The following is a 23,081-nucleotide window of genomic DNA, read 5'->3' as shown; positions in this document are numbered from 1 at the left end:
AAAGGACTGCTGGCTCTGTGGCACTGGGAAGGATGCTCTGATGATGCTCTGAAGGATGCTTTGTCCTATCTGCACAGGACAAACGACACTGTGGTTTGCCATGCAAATGGCTTCAGACAGATATTGTTACTCTGTTCTCTGCTGCCCACTGTAGCTTCTTCTCCCTGCCTAGTGGGGCTTGTGTGGGGCACAGGGGCCTGCATGCTGGCTGGCAAGCAGTAGCCTGCTTCCCAAAGGGAATTTTGTCAAGAGTGTCCCTTCTTATGGAGGGCTGTAGTTTTCAGAACTCAGCACACATTTATTTTTTTCTTGCACAAAGTGGAAATACCAGATTGATTCTGTTATCCAATATTTAGGGCAGAACCACAGAGATGGAAAAAGACAAAGAACTTCCTCCCACATCTAAGAAGAGGTAACCTTTTATATAAAGTGCTTTAATCAACAAATTGTTTCATTCAGAATGAGAATGACATGCATAACCCAATCCTAAACCTATACCCCAACATGCAAAGGTAACAGAATCAACAGACAAGGACCAGCATGCTGCCCTTAACACAGGGTAACAAATGGCTCCTGCTGCAAAATGGGCAAATCTGAATATCACATACATCCCAAATACTGAAAGGTCTCAGATTCATGCTCCAAATCAGAATGATTGCATGGTTGCACCTGCAGAGATAACCAGCAGTAAATAAAGAAGCATTCCATAAACAAACAAATCTATAACCAGTAAGTTATAATATTTTTTTATTCATGTTAGAATTTCTATCAGTGTTTGAACATTAATATTTAGAGAGTTTGTACAATTTCCATTCAAAGCTTAAAATGAGAACCACGCTAGATCACAAATGGCAACTAAAACACAGTTCAGAATTGTATGAATATTCACACTCTCTTTCTCTCTTAACACTGTTAAACACTTTCTTTTCTCCAGGGGGTTTACAAGGAAAAGTGTGCACTGTAATTGTATCTCAGCAGTGTTCCAAAACATAATGGTATCATCATTACATATAAACTCTTTAAAAATATACTTCTGTCAAAAGACTTGATGACTACTATGTACACTACAAAAATAAATTTTCATATAAATAAATTATATGGCATAATTTTATCTTTGTAACTGAAATGACACAAACCCACTCCTACCAAAGGCAGGCAATGAGACCCAGTTTGAATATTTTTTTTCCTTTTAACTCCTTACACTAAAAGCTACAACAAGTCCATAACGTAAATGTTATATACTCTTTCCTATTTAACATTAGTAAGCACTCTATACAAATAAAAATCCATTAAACAGTAAAAACATAACTGTAATAGTGTTTCCAATAGAAATAAAATCCCTGCATTTTGTTTGTTATAAACTGGCATGACAAATACTGTAAGAAAAACATTCTTATGATACAAAAATATAAATATCACCCATGATTAAAAAAGTTAAGAAACAAAACCAAAACAAAATAAATGTTGCCAGCCACTGAGTTCTCCCCTTGCCAATGTGACTATCGAAGAAGAAGGTCTACATTGTGCACAAAGCAGCAGACAGCTCACCCACACGCAAGCACGCAGGAAGACTCGGGCAGGGGCAGGTGGGAGACACTGCAGCTTGCCCTGGGCCCCTTCCCTCCCGAGGAAGAGCAGGAAGCAAGGCAACCTGCGGCACGGAGTGGTGCCAGTGGGAGCCCTGCCAATCTCTGACACGTGAGCGCACAGGCTTGGTGGTTGAAGGCGGCTTCCAATTAGTATCATACAGTTTTGTTGCAGAGTTTGTATGATCTGAGGTCACTGTGCTGCTAGTGCTAAATTGGGGCCCCTCATCTTTTTGTCATCAAGAGTTTTCACGTTAGACAGTGAACTGGACCAGTAGGCAGTTGCGACATTAACCCTTGGTGTGCACTGAAACAGTAGCTTATGTATCACGGGAATGACACCAGGCTCTCGCCACCTGCTCTTCGAGCGTTCACATTGGAGATCTGTAAACAAGTGCCTCATATCAAAGTGTTTTCAAGTGAGCAAAAAAGGCATGGAAATTTGTGCATTCTAATTATCCCCATTTGTTTTGCTGGCAAGGTCTGTAGGCAAAGATAGACTCCCTGAAGCCACTGGAGAAAAACACTTTCCCATCAAAGAATTGGCCACTGCTGTTCAGGTATACATAAAGAAAAGCCCCACCACTGCTGTGTTTAAAAACTGAAAATATTGGTTGTGTTTGGCTCTGAATACAAAACTGAACATCTACCTGCTCTAAAAAACAGCTTGGTGAAAGGCAGAAAAAAAGATTTTAAAAAAAGACAGAGACAATGAAAACTTGTGTTGCATTATTTTAAATTAAAGTTCTTCGTTCCTATGGTTTGTTTCCAACTGGAACACAGATTGTAGTGTTTTTCCAGACCCTTCACCTGCAGCAATCCCCTTTTAGTTTAAAAATAATAGTACAAAAAGCTAAATTAGTTTCGCAAAGAGATCCCAGTTTAGCTGTTATAATTAAAAGTGCCAATGCAGCATGGGAAAACACAAACAATAAAGAAAATAACTACCCAGGCCTTAAGAGTCATTACCATCCCGGCCCACCAGAAAGCCATTTATATTTAAAAGTGAATATACTTTTTTTTTTTAATCCTTCCATTTGATTTCTATTACTGAATATTAACTCCTTCCTGCCATGAAAATAAGATGACCAAAGATGCTGCTTTCAATGCTGTAATGACTCAGCTAAGCTGTGGCTCACCATCAAACAATCCATAATCCAGCTTCTAATGCCATTCAAAATTAGCAGTATCAAAATAAGGCAGATGCTCATTGTACTTCTATAACCACCAGCACCAGTCAATATCCAGCACCTTTGGAAGTGAAAAAATAATGGTTATAGTGCTTGCACTTACCTGGCATATTTTGTGAGGGAAAAAAAAACCTCAAAGCACTATATGAACTGTAATTAAGCCTCACAACATTCCTGGGAGGTAGGTAAGTGTAATTATAACCATTTTACAGAATGAAAAACTGAGGCATGGGGCAGTTAAGTGACTTGACTAAAGTCATATGAAACAAGACATTAAGGGTTTGGGAACTGAAACATAATTCTAAACCTCAACTTCCTGTCTTATCTAGTATTTTAGTTGGGGCTCTGATGATGGCAGTCTATAGTTGTATATATTGGTAAACAACAACAGAGTTTTCACTAGTGCCTACTAACAGGGAAAGCCAGACTCACATCAGCATCAGTGGGTTTGTAAGCCCACCAAGTGTTAACATACAGTAAAAGAGAAACTAGAGTACACCAGGAACATACACACAAAAGCATGCATATTTCCAGATGCACACTTGGACACATACAGCAAAACAAAACCTGCACATAGCTAAGTCTATTTAAGCCTCCCAGATTAACTTGCTTTTCTTCATATTTGCTTATTTTAAAAATTACCACGCATAGCGTGTTTGAAAGTTAACAGTAACATTTCATACTACCACAGGGTTGTGATACACAAATTTAAAATATTTTAAACAGACATGTACCTTTAAAAAAATCCTATTACATAAGCAATATTTGCATAGAATTATACAAGTAAATTATAAAATATTTAAGCAGCAGCAACTTATGCTGAAATTTAGAACTAGATTAAGCTTAGTTGTGGCACAGATATCAATGTACAAAAAGTACAAAGAGCACACAATTTTGTCCCCATTCTATTGCCCAAAGGCAAATGACTCCAGACTATACTACTTTACATCATTCTTTTGTATATTACATATGTGTACATCTTTTAAATACTTAAAAGAAATATTAACAAAATAATACAATAGGTTACAGTAACAGTGAACTGTTGTCCTGATGCAGCATGTCCTTTTCTACAACTTCAAGCAGTTCTTCTCTTCAAGCAGTTCTGGAATACAGTTTTCCATCTTTGGCCTCTTCTTTTCTTCAGTACAAATAAGGAGAGAGAAAAAAGCAAACGTTCACTAAATTTCAAGAAAAACAAACAAATCAAATGAAACCAACTCATTTCATGATTCTTATGGTTAGAGTTAGCAGTCAGGAAATGCTGGCTCTACTTTCATCTCAGTCATTAATTTCCTGGTGAAGAAATACTGATGCCAATTTAAAAAAAATTAGATGTTTTAATTTTTAAGTTCCCACTTTTAGATAGCTGTGACAAATTCAGTCAAAAACAATGAACAGTTGAAGGAGAAGTATGCTACAATGAATACTGAGTTTATTTAAGAGTCTCACATTACCATTCACTTCAGCTTGAAAAAACTAAGCCCAAGTATTTCCTTATTCTGTGGAAACTATTATTTGTCATATTTCTAGACTGCAAGGCTAAAGGCATTCACATCTATTTATTCTTTGGGATGTTTGGAGAGACATTTTAGAATTGAAACTCTTTATGTGTGTGCATACACATGCTCAGACTGGTGTCTGTCACTGAAAAGCTCAGACAAGCAAAGAGATAAAACAGTAATCCACAGATCAATAACTATTCTAACACCTTCTTTTTCCCCTGCAAGAGAAGAACATAGTAAAAATAGTGAGAAGTCGTTTTTCATGTAAGGGCCCCAAGAAGTAAAAAGTCAGTGGGCAGCTCTATCCCGTGCAAATGTGCAATTGCCACTGCAGATGCCCCTGGCAGGACAGAGGTCAGCTCAGACACCTCCGTGTACGAGGTCACTGGGGAGGCCTCTGAAGGCCCCTCCTAAGAGCAGGGGACACTCTGCTGAGCATGGTAGGACTTCCCACTTCTCACTTGGTTTATCTTCCAGAGGGATTCAGTCCTTATTATGGACTTTAAATTCTTTCACAAACTATTTTATTCAAGAGATGACAACTCCTGAAGTAGCTGGCAACTTTACACTCTCCTAGGCAATGTCATTTCATACAATGTTTTAGAGCATGCCTGATTCAGGGATCAGAAGACAGGACTTACACAATGGTAAAAGCAGTCGTACAGCTCTGAAGATGTTATACATCTCTGCTTTATTTTCCTCATCTGGTAAACTAGGATTGTACAATGTACTTTTCCATTTTGCAAAGCTCTTTGAAGTAGTAAATGTCTGAATACAGCATGACTTCCCAGTGTTGGAGTACTCTATCTTAGCCAATGTCATGTCTAGTGCAAACTGTGCTATATTCACAGTTGGCAGATTTAAGGTAATCAATGTGACCTGTAAGGAGTGCTATCTATGAAAAGTTACCTCTGAGAAACTTTATTTTTCCTCTTTGTTTTGATCACACCATTGCCTAACACAGGCCAAAGCTTGCAGCTACACGGGATAGACTTACCTTATTGTGAGCTGTTGCCAGGTATCCTCTCCTCACATTCCACATCTTGCAGCTCTATAACTTCCACTTTAGAATTTCTTCTTTCACACCGCACATTAAAAGGCACGTGGGGGTCCTCAAACGGCGCATGGCCGGCTTCGTGGTGTCCCTCGTAGGACGGGAAGCTCACTCCCCGAGGGCTGTGGCTGTGCAGGGCAGGGTGGACAGCAACAGTGACTGAGGCCGAGGCAGTCACAGTAGTGATGGGCTGGCAGTAGGCTGCTCCTGCGGCGCCCGCGGCCCCGAACGCCGGGCTCCTCACGCTGTGGCAGCGAGCCTTGTGGCCCGAGCGATCCCTGCTGCTGCTGCTGCTGCTGCTGGGTCCCGAGTGCCCTTCGGTAGAAATTTCAAAAGCGTCCCTGCGAGGGCGGTAAGGAGGTGGTCGCGGCCCTTCCCTCGCTTCCCTTTTGGGCTGTCTGCCCTGATGCCACGGCTGCTGCGCGCTGGGCTCTGGATTCGGCTGCAGCCGAGGGCTCGGCTGGTGCCTTGCCTCCGGCTGAACCACCTGAGAGAGACACGCACGGTTACGGCTCTGACAAGGCAAAGCAAGCAGTATGCTTTATGCTGGGAATAATTACAATACTGCTTTGATTCCACAAAGGGAATGTTGTGGAATGTGATAATTGATTTTTTTCCATGGTTTTTGTCTGAAGTTATTAAAACCTGGAAAGCACATCTCCAGAAAAACACAGGATGACAGCTGAAAACATTATTGTAAGCTTCCTACATGCTGGTCCATCTTTTCAAAGGGATGGGTGACAAGCACTTGGTCAACTCCACAAGCAGAATTGCAGGCATTTGGAAAAGGCTATTCCATGCAGGAAACATACACAGGATGTTAGTGGGGTAGTTTGTATAGACTGTAGGAATCTGTTTTCTGATTTCCATAAAGAGCGTGAAGCACAGCAGCTACATCAGTCAATAAACCGTGACCAACTTCAAATGTGGCTGTGCTTGTACCTATTTCTAGGCCTCTGCTGAACAAAACCAGATCCACATTGCAGCTCAGCATGCAACATCAGCAGGGGTAGGAGACAGAGCTTTTTCACTTTCCTTTGAAATCACAATTATGCCAACCCAGTAGCAAGATGCAGCAAGGCCCAAGATTTGGTACAACATTCAAACTGCTTTCTTCTGGCTCTAATCTTTCTCTCCAAAATGTGCTGTCACAGAGAGGTATATGATAGCAATCCACAAGGAGCTGTGTGAAGGAGGTTGGGATCTTGTAATCTCTCCTCCTTTTCTCTCTGAAAACAGTCATCAAACAGACTGAGAGCTCTCTCTTGTGGCTGGTGCCAATAGGATGTAATAGCAATTACCCATGCCAAAGGCCTTGCTTTTGTACCTCCACTTTACCCCTAGCTCAGTTCTAAAAGAGAGAATGAGGAGAACCTTCACTCCCTGCAAACAGGTTTTGGCTCCAAGTCACAAAACACAATCAGTCAGAAAGTCTTCCACAAAAATAAATAGATTTTAAAAAAATAAAAACCAACAAAACACACCAAAAAACTTCTTCTTGCCCTCCTGCTAATACATATGAAAGCTACTTACAGTGGATCTTGCAAAGAGAGGATTCTCAGTCGCTTCCACTATTACTTGATGGACTGGTGCCCCAGGACCTCGTGTGGCCTCATACTGATGCAGCTCTTCACTGATGCCAGACACTGTGGTTTGAGAGCTGTACTCAGAATCAGAGGAATCTGAAGCATTATTTGTGTGGCCAGGTGGCAGTGCAAACCTCACAGTACTGGGGGGTGGCTCAGGAGATGGTGTGGGCAATCTGTCCTGTCCGTTGGCTGGAGAAACCTGGTGACAGCAACACTTTCAGTCACATTCAGCTAGCTTTACCCTTTTAATCACTAGTGCTTGACACAAACAATGTTCTGCCAAATACACCCTGCCATGCCACAGCAAGCTTAGCAGCAGTTTTCTGATGAACACAGATAGTGAACTGAAAAAAATTACTGGAAGAATAAAAGACATGACCTCCACCTGCAGATACATATGTAAACAAGACTACACAGATTCTGCTGAACATCATTGTATCAGGAAGAGCATACACATGTGTATGTGCATGCACTTGCAAATATAAAAATAAAAACAATATGTGGGTTCCTCTCCCCCTTCAGCAAGCATTAGCAGTGATTTCATAAAATCACCTCAGTGGGTTGGGACAGTGTTACTCCTTGTCTGTTTGCAAAGAGAGATGGATACACACATCACAGCAATGTATATGGTTTTATATATATATATATATATATATATATATATATATATATATGGTAATAACACACACATTCATATTGTTTGTTATATATGGTAATATATATATGGTAATAACACACACATTCATATTGTTTGAGTAAGAGACAGGTCATGCACACTGTTAGGAATTAGGAGAGTGCACATTGTTGTCAAAACTGTTTTACTGATATTAAAAGAACCCAAACACTTCTGAGATATAGCAGTGCTGAATACATACCTTGTGTTTTATTCTTGTGCACACACACATATATAGACATGTAAAACAGCACACTGATTCTATTGACACGTGATAAAGATAACCCCATGAAACACAGTAATTGTGTTAACTACAGGGTAGGTAATAAGTGACCAACAACCAAATATACAGTTGGTATCTGTGAATCCTGTGAATCTGGACTTGGACTTTGTACTGCAAAGTCATCAACATCTAAGTGAAGCCTTCCCCACATCAAAAATGCTACTTGAGGAGAATGCTGCAGAGAGAGGTGACTGGGCAGTGGGGACCTTCTGACAGACCAGTCATGGTTATCAAGGTGTGGTCCACAGACCACCACTGTGTGTATTGGTCCACACAGGCCTTCCTGGTGGTCTGCTCAGTTAAAAACTTTGAGGAATACAAGAGAGTCAGTGAGGTAGGAAAGTTTTGTATGTGTATAAAACAAAATATCTTTTGGAAAATATTGAAGGAAATACTTATTTTACAAGCTTGTTTGCATATCATATTATGCTAGTAGTATAAATAACACTATCAGGTTTGCTTATTGTGACCTCTAAACAAGACTTATTTTAAAAAAAAAAACAACTTTAAAAGAGTAATATTAACTACGTAACAAACAGTACTTATAATAAAAATTCATAAAGAAGCCTGAGAGCAAGAAACTTAATCTAAGAAAACTTTAAAAATACTTTCTAAAACCAGGGGGTGATTGAGGGGGACAGCAGCACAGACACAGTATTATTTTTCTGTTCACCATTAATTTTACTGACCTCAGGGTATGGTCCAAAGAATGAGAGAAGAACAGGAAGCAGCACCAATCCATTGAGAACTCCCAGAATGGTTAGGATTGCCAGAACAGCAAAGAAATACCTGAAGTACAGTTTAAAAGGTTTGGGGGAGAGAATAGCCACTGTTAGAAATAAGGGATTACAAATTACTCCCACATAGGTTAAAATAATACAGATACTAAATTAACTCTAACATATTACTAACATCAAAGTAAACAATTGTATCACTTTCCATATAAAATATAAGGGGTTTTACCTTTTGAATTAGAGAAGCTACATTCCACAAAGTGTTAGTTGAAAAGGAAAGAAAAAAATTAAATTTGTTAATTTCCCAGAATCTGGAAGCATGTAATGTTATTTATGAATGTGTTACACAAACACAAAAATATGGAATGTGCAGGGAATGGCTGAATGGATTGAAAGCACAAATACAATGAAAAGGGGCCCCCATTAGTGAAAACCCAGCAGAAGCAAACAAATGAAGTGAAGGGTGTAGAATTTAAACAATTTAGCGTAGAAGGAAAAGAAGCCCTCTTCTCCCAGCAGCTAATCCACTGTGAAATGCTTCTGCAACTTACAGCAGAATGTCTAATTAAATCTACAGTATATCAGGTAAGGGCTTTCCTTGCCGTTCATTAATCAAACTTAACGCCTAGAATTCTGTGAGTTCCAGTTTTACCAAATAGCTTGAATTGCAACTCTTTTACAACACAGGAACCCGCTTTCTGCAAAGAAAATGCCCATTCTATAGTAAGCTTCAGCATTGTACTGAGTAAGAGCGCTCCACAATGGCAGAGCTGCATTGCAGGCTAATCTTTTGTTGAACAATTTAGCATCTCTGAATACTCTTGTTTTGCGTCAGCCAATTCAAACATAAAGGCTGAAATACTATGGAAGAAGAGAAAAGTGCACAAGTAGTTGTCCTTTCCCACCACTGAGGGCTAAGGTCTGGGATCCTTCATGAATACCAAGGTAAACCTGTCAGTAAAAGGAAAGTCTTGCTAGTTGGTATTCGGCACAGCTGGGGCTCAGACTAAACTTAAGGCTGCGTTGTAACTAATGATTTCAAGGAATCAATCTTGGTAAATTCCTGAAGGAGAAGGCAAAGGAGAAGAACAGAGGGCAAGTTTGCTACTAATGGGTCTGCTGATTACATTGTCTAGCTAGCAACAAACTTTACTGCCTCCCTGTTTCCACATCTGATCAAATATATCAGACTCCTGTAAAACTATAAATATCCTGCTATTGTAAACATTTGGGAATTTCTGATCTGCACTAACAAAAATCAGCAAGCCAATCTACTCTACTAACATAAACCTCCAGAACTTTAAACTGGGACACAGATCAACAACAGACATTAAAAACATTTGCATCTCATCCATCTAACGTTAGAATAAACAGGAGGATTATAGTTTTGACCAGTTGGTGTATACAGTGTCTGTTAATTTACTTAATCTTCCACATTGCTGGACTAATCTGTCGCTTTCCGGAAGTTTAGGATCTTCTTCGCCCACTCTAACAATGCTCAGGCTCCCCATAGTTTATTTTACTATATTTTTTAAACACAGCAAGCTGAAGTGAGATTGTGCTATAAAAACAGAAACTGATGGCCAAAAAAAGTAAAATAACATAAGTTGAAAAGTTGAAAGGCTCATTTTATAAACTGAGAGCACATCCAATCCAAATTTGGTGTGAAGGGCTGCTACAATCTTCCATTTGCTATGACACAAAAATGTGTGCCAAAATCTCATCTGTTAAGTAGGAAAGTAGCACACCAGAAATAAGCCCCTGTAAATTTAGGTTAAATCTATCAGTAACCTGGATGTCAAAATGTTCTAACCTTTACAAAACCAGGACCTAAAAGAAAAATTCTATTTCTTCAATACCAATTCAATAAAGTAAAAAAATAGTGATTTCGGGGGGAAAAAAATTTATTTTGGGACATGGAATACCTACATAGTAATAATCTTCATGAGGGTTTCATGGTATCTAACTGCAAACCGCCTGCTTTCTTCAAATCTCTTTCATACATAAACAAAAAGCCTGATGAGATTTAGCAGTCATTCTCCCAGTTCCTGCCCCTGACATTTGTTGTTCTTGTTGTCAAATGGATGTCAGTTAAGTCTAGTCATCTATCCAGCTTATGTCTACCTAAGTAGTTAAGCCATCTTTCAGAGCATTTTTATTTGGCCCAGTTCTACCTCAGTTCCATTTTAGGGCTTGGATTATTTTTGTGTGTGTGTGCTATAGTTTACCACAAAGAGCCTGTGTTACTTCTAAGATTAGCCATTTTGCAGAGCTCCACAGGTTGTTTGGAATAGAAGAGGATCTGTTTCATTGCACTTCTCAAATTCCCCTCAAGAAAAGACTTGCTTTCCTCTATACTTGACAAACACACATTCTTAATTATATTCACAAGAAACAGCCTGCTTGTAGTTCTAAACAGAAGGGCCTTTAGGCTTTGCTGTACAAAATTTTAGTATGAAGTTCTGTGTTCATATTTATGGTTCCCCAGCTCCCAAACAGCGCCTTCTCCCCCCACATCCCCCACCCCTTTTCCTCATTATGTAAAACCTACATAAGGGTAGAAGGGGAAGGCCCTGAGAGAGTCACTTGCAGCACAGCTGAACGGTTGTAGGTTCACATGTCTTTTGCATACAAATTCTTGTGCATGCAAGAAGTCTGGAGGACCTCAAGGCTAAAGGTCAGCTTCAGCCAATACTGGACAATACAAGATGCTGTGAACTAATTCAAACCCAAAATCAGCAAATTTTCTAAAGAGCAACATTTTTGTGTTCTTTCATGCTAAGTCTCAGATTTTCCTGGAACAGATTTTAATGTCAGCAATGGAAACGCTACCATTTCTAGCAAGTAACAAGGAGTTAATAAAACAGAGGGAAAGCAGGACCATGACATAAGCATACTTGACACAACATGCATAGTAATAAAATGACAGACTCACTGAAGCAAATAAAAATTAAAAGCACACCTATTTTTATTTTTGAAAGAAAGTCAAAACACAAAAATGCTTTACCTGACAATAAAATCAAACTCTGATCCTGCAAGCATTAACACCCCAAGCAGAGTGGACACGGCCCCATCTAGCACTGGTGCAAACATGTGTTCCAACGCAAGGACAGCCCTATGGTTCCTGTCTCCTATGGCAGTTAAAAACGCCTGTAAAACAAAAGAGTCCATTTCCTTAGGCAGATGTATACAACCTTCCTAACAGCCTCTCTCCTAGCATACACAGATTTCCATCAGTTAATTACTCTAAACTACAGTTTATCAAAGTTATCTCTGTAGCTAACCCTTGAGAGAAGGCTTGATCCTGCAGATATACCACAGCAGCTGCTGAAGTCACACAACCAGAGTAAGCACTGATAACAGAGCCAGACCATAATAATTCTGGAAGCAATGCCTACTTGCAACAGTGGCCTTTTGTCTCTGGATTTGCCTATTTCCACCTGAAAAGAATCCATATCCTGGTGAAAGCACTTCAGGTAGGGCTGCTCCTCTCATTCTTGTGGGTCCATGGCTTCTATGACTTTTTTAACATTTTCATTTCCCTCAAAAAAGTTTTTCAAACTTTTAGTACTTCAAAGCTAGCAGTTCTATATATACAAAATTATCCTAGGAATAGTGCTGAACATGGTAGTGCCTGAGCAACAATATCACTAGTGAACTATCTTCATCTCTACAACTCTGTATGAATAGGCTTTATCAAGAACATGCAAATGCTGGTGTTATAAATTTGTTATAAATTTGTCTACTCTGTGTATGACTTAATGGTTTAAGAAAACAAGAACCTGACCGATCTTCTTACTGTGATTTGTAAGGGCTCTCTTTAGTTAATTCCCTACTGGCTATTAAGATAAGTGCTGAAGCAGCTATCTTCCTCACAGTCCTGGAATTTAGGTTTCTCTTCTCCAGAACTAGAAAAAAACAAGGTCACAATTCACAAGCAATAGCAGAAAACTAACCCACAACTGGATTTTGAATCACTCTTAAACTCAATTAAATCTGGCATTAAAAGTTCCAGCACTACCTTTTTTGTTTATACAACACTGATTTGACTATTTATGTGTTCCAAAGTTTTTATCTCCGGTGTCAATGTGAGAAAACCACTATTTTCAGTTTGCCTGGCATTTTACCATCAGGCACAGGTGACCCGTAAAGTCCTGTAAATTAAATTAGTTTCTTCCCATCTAGAAACAACTGTTTTGTCAACAAACAACTCCTTTTTTATTATTCCATTTTTCCTGTTTTAAGTCTTCAATACTAAGAAGCTGTCATTTCTTTCTTCCTCATCTACACTAACACTTCCCGAACTATTCCAAGTCCTAGCAAATTCATTTACCTCCAAAAGTCTATCTGTACTATCAGGGGAAAAAAATTATGTCATTACTTGAGGGGTCCAATTGCTCCTCTTTAACCTTACCCTACTTCTACTTGGGTTTTTCTCAGAATGATTCTTTTCATTTAGGGTGACTTTATGTGCCCTAACTCTGTACATCATCTAAACCACTAGACAAACAGTAGAAAAATATTTTCCTACAGACCACATGTTTGTGCCTGCTTTTATTAGCCAATGGCTTCTGAAAAGAAGGTGCAGATTTTACTCATTCAAACATGTTCACATTCAAGAAGTCTAGAAATACCAAGTGACACAATATCTAATTTTGAAAAGCTCCTCTGAAGAATTCTCTTTTGCAAGATAGAGAATCTACATGCAAGAGGCAACAAAAAAACATATAACGCTGATGCAGCAACACTGAAGCTTCAGACAAGCATCATGAGAGTCTGGAATGAAGCAAGGTGATTTAAGATCTCTGTTTTATCTTTATAATTGCATTAATCAGACAAACAGATATCACAGCAAATGTATTCTCTCTTGTCTCCTAGGAGACTGACTCAATAGCTAGGAACTGCCTCATGAAGATCAACTCTTGTTCCATTGAGACAAACAGAAAGGTGCACAAAACTGTGACCATTTTCCTTCTGAGAATCATGTCACTGACAAGAAACTGTAAGGATTTGTGATCTGAACATTGCCACCATTTTATTTTAGGATGTTTTTAGAATGCTTCTTGATTTTACGTACCAAAGCAACATGAACAGTGAATTCCACACCAATGCCAACAGAAGCAATCAGGATAACCACAGGCACTGCACTCAACTTTATTCCAATTAGACCCATCATGCCGAACAGCTCCACAGTCATCAGAGCCAGCACCACCACCTAGATGATTTCAAACATCTATTAGTATTTCTCATACTCCAGACAATGAGGAGAAAGACATTTCCAAATAACGTGGTTGCCATAGGACATATTCCTCAAAGCCATCCTATGTTCCCAAAGACAAGGTGCTCTTACTTGTTTCATTATTCTCAATGGCAATGAATGCTGCACAGCCAGTCTAAATTACACCCTAAGAACCAGTTAACATGGGAAGCACCAGCTTTGTATTGGTTACCATTCATTAGTGAGCTGAAAAAACATTTATTCCTCCTTATCATGGATACTCCCAGAACGTACATTTTTCTTTTTCACCCATCTTTCACACAATCCTTCTTTTTTTTTTTTTTAAATTTATTATAATATTTTATTCTTTAGACAATATGTCTAAAGCACAGAAGAAACTGAATGCCATAATCAGCTGATGAGTCTCAGGTTACAGAGGGACTCTCAGCTTTTAAGGTATTTGGGGGGAATTGACATGGACAAAGTGAACAGTTAAATATAAGAGGAAGCTTTTATTTTTCTTTGATCTACCTGTAAAAAAAGCTGAGGAAAAGGGAGGGAAGGAAATCTGGAGAATCAACTTTAAAAGTAGCTAAAGCCAAGCAGGAGAAAAAAAAATATAGACACACTCATAAAAGCAATGGTGGACTCTGAAAATAAACTCCTTTTCCAAAGGAGAAAAAGTATGCACTACAATAAATGATTTTATAAGCTAATGAATCAAGCATAATAGCATAAATTGCTTGATAAGGTGCTATGAAAAATATTCTAGACTAAACATTTACCTTTTAACATACCTGTCATATAAATGTACATTAAAAAAACTAGTAACTGTTTTATACTTTTCTACTTCTGGCTTTTTATAAACCATGCAATAGTTTATGGAATTTAAACATAGGGACATCATCATTCAATTTAACTGAATGTTTACTGAGAGGCTTTTGGTGTCTTGCAGAAAGCATGGAGGAGTATTCTCTGCAGTTGACAATTTTTTGCTCTTTCTCCTCTCTCAGTTACAGGCTTTCCACAGTCTGTTCTGTACAACATGAGCATTTCATTTTTTTCCAGAAATATTGCATTCAGAATGGCTGGGAAAATTTACAGACAAGCTAGTAATAAGCAACTGCCTTAAAAAATTATGTGTGACAAAAGAAGAGAAGGAATACAGAATCAGAAATTATTTTAATAAAGCTCTTAATTTTCCTCTGTCTCTTTATTTTTTATGTTAGTGTGCATTTGAGCAAGGGTAAAGTTTATGTACCTTTCTAAGAAACCTTTAAACCTGCAGAAAAAGTGGCCAGAAGATTAAGGTTACTAAGGTTTGTACCTTCAGCATGAACCCTACCCCCTCAAGTTGAATAAATATATAATGAATGATGCAATATACATACTCCACCAGAGGCCCAGACATAAACAAAACCTTCCCGACTACAGCAAGAGCTATGCTGAAAGGAATTTGACTTCAACAAAGACCCTTATAATAAACTTACAATGATCCCAGCTGTCCAGGGGTTTAGGAGGAAGAGGGCACACACCAGAAACGTGCAAGCCAAAACCACACTAATGGATAAGAGGAGCCAGTGACGAAGTCCAATGTACTGCTCCCAGAAGAGAAATGGGTACCCATTAGGGTAGCTGGAGATCCCCAAGCTGGTGTAGTTATTACAGATAGCTCTCACTTTCTCGATAGCCTCCACAAAGTCAGAAGTTTCACGCAATCCATTGAGGTAGAAAGGAAACTGAGCATATTCTATGGGCTCGGCTGCTGGAACTAGGAAAATGACAGCAGTGTTAAAATGCACTTTTGGGAAGAAGATGATATACAGAGACCAGAGTTGGCAAAACATTTTATTCTTCACAGCAAAATGCATAAAAAGTGAAAAACCTAAATTTACTTGTTTGGAATTAATGATAGTTCTAAAACTCTCCAGTAAAGAGAAACTGGAAACAGTACATGAGATTACTCTATTGTATCATGCAGTGTAATGGGATGAACACAGCCTCCACCAAGTTCCCTAACAATTATATATAATTTAACAGTTATATTTCAATCCATGTATTTCATCCTGATCAGTGTTACAGTGCTTTTTACAGAATACCTAGTCAAAAATCCCTCACTGCAACATAGGAGTAGACAAGCAAATAATTTTAAAAAATTTATCCAAATGCTCCTCTTTTATGCAGTTTCTTCAAAATCAAAGATCATTTCCCTAAGATTAAGTGAGATCCACTGACACAAAGCTAGAGAAAAATTAGGCTTGAGAAGGTTGGTTGTTTTTTAAAGATTTCCATCGAATATTTGGAAATTCAGATGCAGAAATCCACATTCAGATGGAAATAAGTGGAGGAAAAAAATCCCCATAATATAGAAGTAATGGCTTACTGAGGAAATACATAATTTTTTATCCCTAATAATTTGACAAACGAACACTCTCCATATTTCTTTTTGAGTGTAATGCAAGGTCTACTCTATGACTAGAAAAGAAAAGGCTTCTTCAACAAGGTTTTGGTTACTGCCATTGTGTGTTCCAACCCTGCACTTCATTCAGTTGACTTGCTTAACATGATTTGCCCTATTATAATCTCAACTATAAATTTTCATTAAGACAAAACTTGGCTGACTGCCACAAAGCTCTAGGGTTTGGATACACTGAAGCATGGTTATCCAACCACATTTCCAAGTGCACCAGTTGTCCCCTATATGCCCTCTCTCCTTCCCTACTGGCGTCCTCAATTGAAAGCTCAGTCTAAGCCAGCTTTTGGTATTGGTGCCAGGAAAACAGTGAATGGTGCGAAGTGGGACTTCTCCCCTAGTCCCTCTAGCTCTTGTACAATATCAGTGCAGTAGCTTAGTGTATGAGTTACCTTGGTAAAAATTTCTTGATATTAAGAACTGAGAACAACCATGATAGAACTTCAGTAATGAAATTTCAGAAAAAACTTAGTCAGGAATTTAATGAAATGCCCAGGTTTCTCACACAGATAGAACTATCACGTAACACTTTAAAAAAGCAATGTTTACTATAAAATTTTAGAGCTTTAAACTGTTCTATAACTGATTATTCAACATGATAAAACCCTGCAATGGTGTCACAGTCTCAGCCGTGCTTGGATCTCCTATGACTACAGCGTAACACAATGTCTTCACCTGCTTTTGCCTCTGAGCCCTGTGCAGCATCAGGGGTTACTGGTGCTGGAAGGAAGGAGTAGGGGCACTCATGCAAACTGCAGGATGTTAAGATGAAACACTACTTACTCCTCAGCCGTGTTTCTGGCATGTAGTCTGCTTTGTCATGGACCCACTCGGGGCGGTGCGGGCGGATGTTGGCCTGCGAGGCAGCATACGCCACAGGGTCGTTGCTAACCCAGGCTGTCAGGTAGATGTAGAAAGCATTTGGGTTAATGATTCCATCCGCATCCACCAGACGCTGTTTAGTCAACTGCAAGATGGGAAAAAATTAGAAGCCTTTCAGAACAAGTTTTGCTTTCAGCGCTCTTGCCACAATGCTTTCAGCAAATGGCCTGGAGATGCAATGCACGTACAGGAGGGTAAAAGCAAAAGAAGATGAATCTTCACTTGAAGGGACTTATCAGTAAACTGGACAACAAAACCAAAATCTAAGAAAATGCTGGACAACAAAACCAAAATCTAAGAAAATGCAGTGACAGTGGTTATTCATAAATTAGTACTCATATAATATTTACAATAACTAGTAAATCAACAGATGGTTCCAGAATACACTGAACCAGTTAAATCCAAATTCTGAAAGACTGCAGCCAAGAATGAAAAACAACAAAGTTGGAGAAACATATTTAAAGACACGGAAAGAAAACCTGGCAAGAGTCCCTATACATGTCTGTGTGCAGTTAACCTCTGTTGTTAACACTGAAGGAAATGCCACCCAGTAAATGGAGGAGAGCTATAAAAATAAAACAACATCTGTATAAATTTTGCTAACACTTGCCTCCTATGACCTATGTATTCAGAAAATGCCCAGCGTCAAAAAAGCAGATGACTGCCCCGTGTTATTTGGGTCACTGTGGGCAAATGCATCTGTGGGGTAAACAGCAGTGGTATACTTCCAGGGTTCTGTTAGCCAAATCCTGCACAGCTAGAGCTCTTGCAGAGGACTCCATGGGTGAAAAGTATTACTGGGACTTTTTGTTTTGTTTATTTAAAATTCTGGCTGAGCTCCAGTTCCAGGTCTTTTTAATGAAATGAAAAACAACAGTGACAGCAGTTAAAAAAAAAAAAAAAGTTGGATTCCAAGGATCTGGATTCAATTAGTCCACAGGATATGCAACAACTGTATGTCTTCAAGCTGTCTCTGGAACTGCACAGTACAGCGCTCAACCCCTGTGGGTGCACCACACTTTTCTCCCTCCCAGGCACAGGAAATTATATCAGCAGCTGCAGTCCAATTGCATTTGTTCCACAGCGTACCTGGTACACTCTGCTAAACAAAATCTCACTGAAGATTTTCTCTTCAACTCCCTTTCTTTGCCTAATTCATTGGTGAAGCTTCATTCAGACCTGACAGCATGTTGCATGTTGCTATACAGCAGTGTGTTTCACACACTACAGTAACTTTGAACAATGTACTCTGTAAATCTGTCACCTTTAATGCCAGGGGAAAAAAAGAAAGACAGTAAGCAGAACTGCCAAGAAGCTCATTAAAAACACTATTTTTCTGCCTGAAAGCACAGTGAGTTGATGATGACTCTCAGAGAAGAGAAGGTATGTCTTTGAAGAATTTCTTCTTCAGCATTTGAAATCTGATTTTAGTGTAAGGAGTTATTCCTAATGTATTTCCCCTTATAAGTGGCTACAGCAAATGCAGTCATATGCTGTGGTAACCTCAGGCATATTTTATTTGATCAGCTTTAACAACTGCCATTGGTAGTTCTACAGCACTTTAGATATACTTAGTGATCGTGGTACAAGAATTTGTAATCACTTTCATCTCCTTCCTCTATAATTCATCAATATCTTTTTAAAAATGTTCTTCTTTGAACAAATCAGTAGGAACAAAAGAAATAACTGCAAATGTCTGACATAGGACTAAACTCCATACACCTATGGATGCAGAGAGGGATTTTTCACAATTTCCATGGAAAAGGAGCATGTCTGGCATGGGAGCACAAAATGCACACCACCCAGTAACAATCTAGGACTGTTGCCACGTTGATTTGAACACTTTGCAATGTTGATTTGAACACTTTGCAACATAGGCCATACTGCATCTGAGGAATGGCTTCAGCAACATCAGCAAGGCCATACAAAAAAGGCATAATTCAGGCATCCAGCTGCTTGAGCTGGAAAAATGATACTACAACCTCTGTAGACTTTACCCCTCTCCCCACTCCTGATGGCTTGTGTAATGTTGTGTAAACCAGCATGGACTCTGATATGTTACCTGGCTGATATCAATGGGCTTCGCATGGTTGCCTGTTTGTACCAAGAGTTTGTAAGCCAAAACAGCATCGTCAGAACCGTTTTTGTAGCTGTTGTAAGTGATCTTCCCAGTTTCCCAGTCACTGTCAAATGCATCTTGAAGTCCTGAGGAGTTAAGAGAGACAAGGAGAAGACAAAATAAGCAGGTGAATAATCACTATTATAAACAAGTTTCAGAAGGAGAAAGAATAATGGTCTTTCTTCATACTGAATGGATGAAGGATGAAAATTATTGACCTGATGTCTCCTAAATTTGGGGCTCCATGCAGTCAGCGTGTGGGAAGTGTCAGTTGCATGTCCAATATTTTGCCCAAATATAGGCAGGGGAAGCAAGGAAATGCAAGGGAGAAGCCACAGGAGTCCCCAGGTTGTGCAGACCAGCGAAGCTGAGCTAGCAAGCTGCAGATGCCTTGTCAACTGGCAAAAATGGCTTCCCCTCAAGGGAAATTGAAGATCTTCTCCAAGCGTTCCACTTGGAGAAGAGTAAGGGAAAGAGTTACTCTTGTCTAGAACAGAAAAGGGCTGAGCTCAGCCCTCATCCAGCTTCACCATCTTTCAACCAGAGGAGGCATAAGTCTGTTACCTAGAAGGGAAACATGCTCCTTACTCACCTGTGCCTCACCAAGACCCTGTCTGAGTGCATGGAGCCACAGAGGAGGACACACACCGCTCTCATTACTGTTTTGAGCTACTGCAGAGCACTGGGGCAATAGCTTCTACACTATAACCAGAAATTCCACTACGAGCGGGGAGAAAAACACACTCAAACTTTCAACTTCAAACAGCAACTCAGCTGCTCCTCAAGCACAGCGTGAGTGAACACGATTTTGTCAATTTGTTCCATCTGTTCAACTGGTGCAGCTAATACAAGTCATGGGATCTGCTGCCAGCACATGTAAAGATCACAGCCAACACCTATTCACTCTCAACTGTTATTTTCCTCCTTGCCACCCTTCCAGGGGGAGGGAATACCTCACAGCAGAAATTTGGATCAGATTTAGTACAGGAAGCCACAGCCCAGTACAAGGAGGCTCTGTGCGAGCAGATGACAAACCGCATGTCCAGGGAAGGGAAGAAAAAGGCCGGGGGAGTGGTGGTGGAGGAAATCATCGACCCACCTCACAGCTGGGCCGAGGAGCCGTAATGAAAACCATCACTGCAGGCTGGGTAGGTTAGCTACAGCTGTACTGAGATAAGAGCACTGGAAGAGAAAATGCACCACCCAGCTGACACTGACTCCTGGGCAGAGTACTCATTCCCATGGACAAACTCAGCCTCTCTTCCTTAGAAAACTGCCTCCGATGCTGTCTCACTAAACCATGTCAAATCATGTGAAGCCAACAGGCTGAGAACGAAATGATGAAAGAAGCCTGCCAGATCTCTGCAGTCCTCTAGCACTGCTCCAGGAGGAGGGCAATTTGCCATCAGGTTTTCTGACATCACCAAAGGACTTTGAGGTTCCCTTTCAAAAAAGCACCGTTTGCTGGCACTGCAGATAGGGGAAACATTGGTAAGAGTAAGCAAAAATACCAATCCATCCCTTCTGTGCCAAGCCCAGCTCCACATCAGTTTCTCACAAAGTGGCCAGGTGAGAATATTTGAGCTATCATATCAGTGACAAGAAACACAATGACTTTGGCAAGCGAAGAGGATGCTGTCAAAAAAGCACATGGAGAAGAAGGAGATGACCTAAGAACAGAGTAACTTCCAGTAGAAGTGTCTCCCTTCCACAGAAGGAGCACAAAAATTCTATGACAGACAGCATGTCAGGGCAGAACTTTCACATAAACATCCCACCCCTGTCAGGGGCTCCACAGACTCAAAAACAAAAAAAATCCATTGGCATGTGACACACCGGTTTGAGGTTGCAAAAAAGGGCATGTACTTGGGAACATTACTGCAGTGGGTGAAAACTCAGCTCTCTTACGTCTCCACCACATCCTCCTGCTGCCCTGCTCTCACAAGTTTGGTCATCCTTCAAATCCTGCTCCCTTTTACACTTTTATTCTTCAGCTAGCTTAGAACACTTTATGTTTTGGGTGATTTCATAACTTGCCTTGCTGAAACTGAAAGTTTGCAGAAAGAATATTAAAAATCCACTGGCAGGTGTACTTAATTTCTGAAGAATTTCAAACTTGCAAGAAATAAAATTTGCCATTACACTTTGAAATTTGTAGTAGACTTTGCTGTTTTCAAAGCAAGTATGCTCATAACAATTATTTTAATAGACATTTAATCTATCATAAATGGGATAAACTATATATTTCTGGGCAGAAAGATGAAAGTATCTTGCTGACATCTTTCTGCAGAAAAGTTATAGAAATTAAGGGAATTTTTAAAACTTTATATAATGGATTTATTCACATAAGCAGTCACTTTTGCTTAGCACTTCAGAAGAAAGTGACAATATCGAAAATTACGTGGGAGTGCGGGTGAGGAAGGAATTCCTCCAGGCTCATGTGAGCAGCTGCTACCTTGAAACACCAGATAAGATTTCCCTTTGCAAAAACAAGCCTAATTAGAAGCCATCAGGGAATCCAAGCTACCTCATTTACATTTGGTCACTAACAAAAGCAATGTTAACATTTACAGCTTCAATGAATGATTAGTGTGAACTTTTCTTCTGTTGCATTTTCAGTAACAGAAAATGTGGTAACATAAACAATACTAGAAAGCAAAATAAGAGGGATCTCTGAAAAGAGAAGTGCATGAGGCAGAAGGCACACTCCACTGCTATTAGATGAGGAAGAATGCACAGCTAAAACAAGGGTGCTTTCTTGGTAAAAAATGGTTGTTCACATGTTGTTGCATCCTTCATTCTGCTGGACAAATGTGTGCGTGTCAGAAGGCCATCTTGAGCCATTAACCTCTGGCACTGGATTCACAGCCAAGTCAGCAGGAATTAGCCATGCAGGTCAAAGATGTTCCTGCTTCGATTATCCACTCCTTCCAGTGCATAAAACCATGCCAGTAGAACTGCTCTGCCTCACAGAGGATTCTCCCTGAATCCAGCCTAAACCTGCACCTTGTTTGTAAATTCGATCTTCTTCTCTTCCCTCGACTCTTTTGGCATCAGCCACAGTCGACAACAATGAGGTGTTATTCTGCCTGTTAGTCTGCACCTTCTGATAATTCCCCAACTATGACAAGCATGGCAGCTTTTAGTACAACAGTCCAGCTCCCCTGTTACATCAATTCCCTGTACCGCTTGAAAATGTAATCTCTTCTCTTGATACATCTCAACATCCTCTTTTACAGTGTGAATGCAGTATCACGCTCTGCGCTAAAAGTCCTGCAACTTTACAAAGCAGCAGGGCTGTATTAATTGTTACCTCCTCAGAAAAGGTGGGGAGAAGAGGTAAGGATACAGACCTAAGTGCTAATCAATAATCATAATGATTAATTCTAAAGCTGTGTGTGATCAAAAGGCAAATCCACGGCCTGTCAAAGGACTGGCACGTCACATGGACCACAGCAAGTCACTACAGCTTCCTTGTGTCACCCTGACTGTTCTACTGTAACATTTTAGCTGCATTTTAGCCTGTCAGTGCGCCTCGGGTACCAGGATTACACACAGCTCCTCTAGTGGAAGGAGAGCAGAGGACAAATAAGGATAGGCTGGCTAATGTGGACTGGAGGGGAAAAGTACCTATGTGCTGAGCTAAATACAGAGTAGGAACAGAGCTATGAGAAGAGCCTGTCTGCAAAGAGCACACACGAGCACACAGCTGCAGCGTGAGGGGACGTGCAGACCCTTGGCCACGTAACAGTCCTTAGCACAAGAGGGACACAAAGGA

General features: G+C 39.9%; 2 protein-coding genes across 3 annotated transcripts in view; one reads left to right on the top strand and one right to left on the bottom strand.

The window, feature by feature from the left end:
• AOPEP (aminopeptidase O (putative)) overlaps positions 1-23,081 on the top strand; it is a 579,142-nt gene that overhangs the window by 299,375 nt on the left and 256,686 nt on the right. The window lies entirely within an intron of this gene.
• Positions 731-23,081, bottom strand: part of PTCH1 (patched 1) — a 67,999-nt gene continuing 45,648 nt past the window's right edge. Inside the window, exons 16-24 of one of the 2 annotated variants that reach the window (XM_050986942.1) lie at positions 19,247-19,389; positions 17,086-17,269; positions 15,320-15,600; positions 13,689-13,826; positions 11,619-11,761; positions 8,567-8,666; positions 6,866-7,120; positions 5,276-5,819; positions 731-3,914 (exon numbers count right to left, since the gene is read on the bottom strand). In XM_050986942.1, the coding sequence (XP_050842899.1) occupies positions 5,277-5,819; positions 6,866-7,120; positions 8,567-8,666; positions 11,619-11,761; positions 13,689-13,826; positions 15,320-15,600; positions 17,086-17,269; positions 19,247-19,389 (1,787 nt within the window). In that variant the 3' untranslated portion in view covers positions 731-3,914; position 5,276. The remainder of the gene's footprint in view (positions 3,915-5,275; positions 5,820-6,865; positions 7,121-8,566; positions 8,667-11,618; positions 11,762-13,688; positions 13,827-15,319; positions 15,601-17,085; positions 17,270-19,246; positions 19,390-23,081) is intronic. The other variant, XM_050986943.1, reaches the window with a different exon arrangement.

This window comes from Serinus canaria, chromosome Z (assembly GCF_022539315.1).
Source record: "Serinus canaria isolate serCan28SL12 chromosome Z, serCan2020, whole genome shotgun sequence".
NCBI lineage: Eukaryota > Metazoa > Chordata > Aves > Passeriformes > Fringillidae > Serinus > Serinus canaria.
The sequence above is the reverse complement of the archived record's forward strand: the minus strand, read 5'-3'. Positions and strand labels throughout refer to the sequence as shown.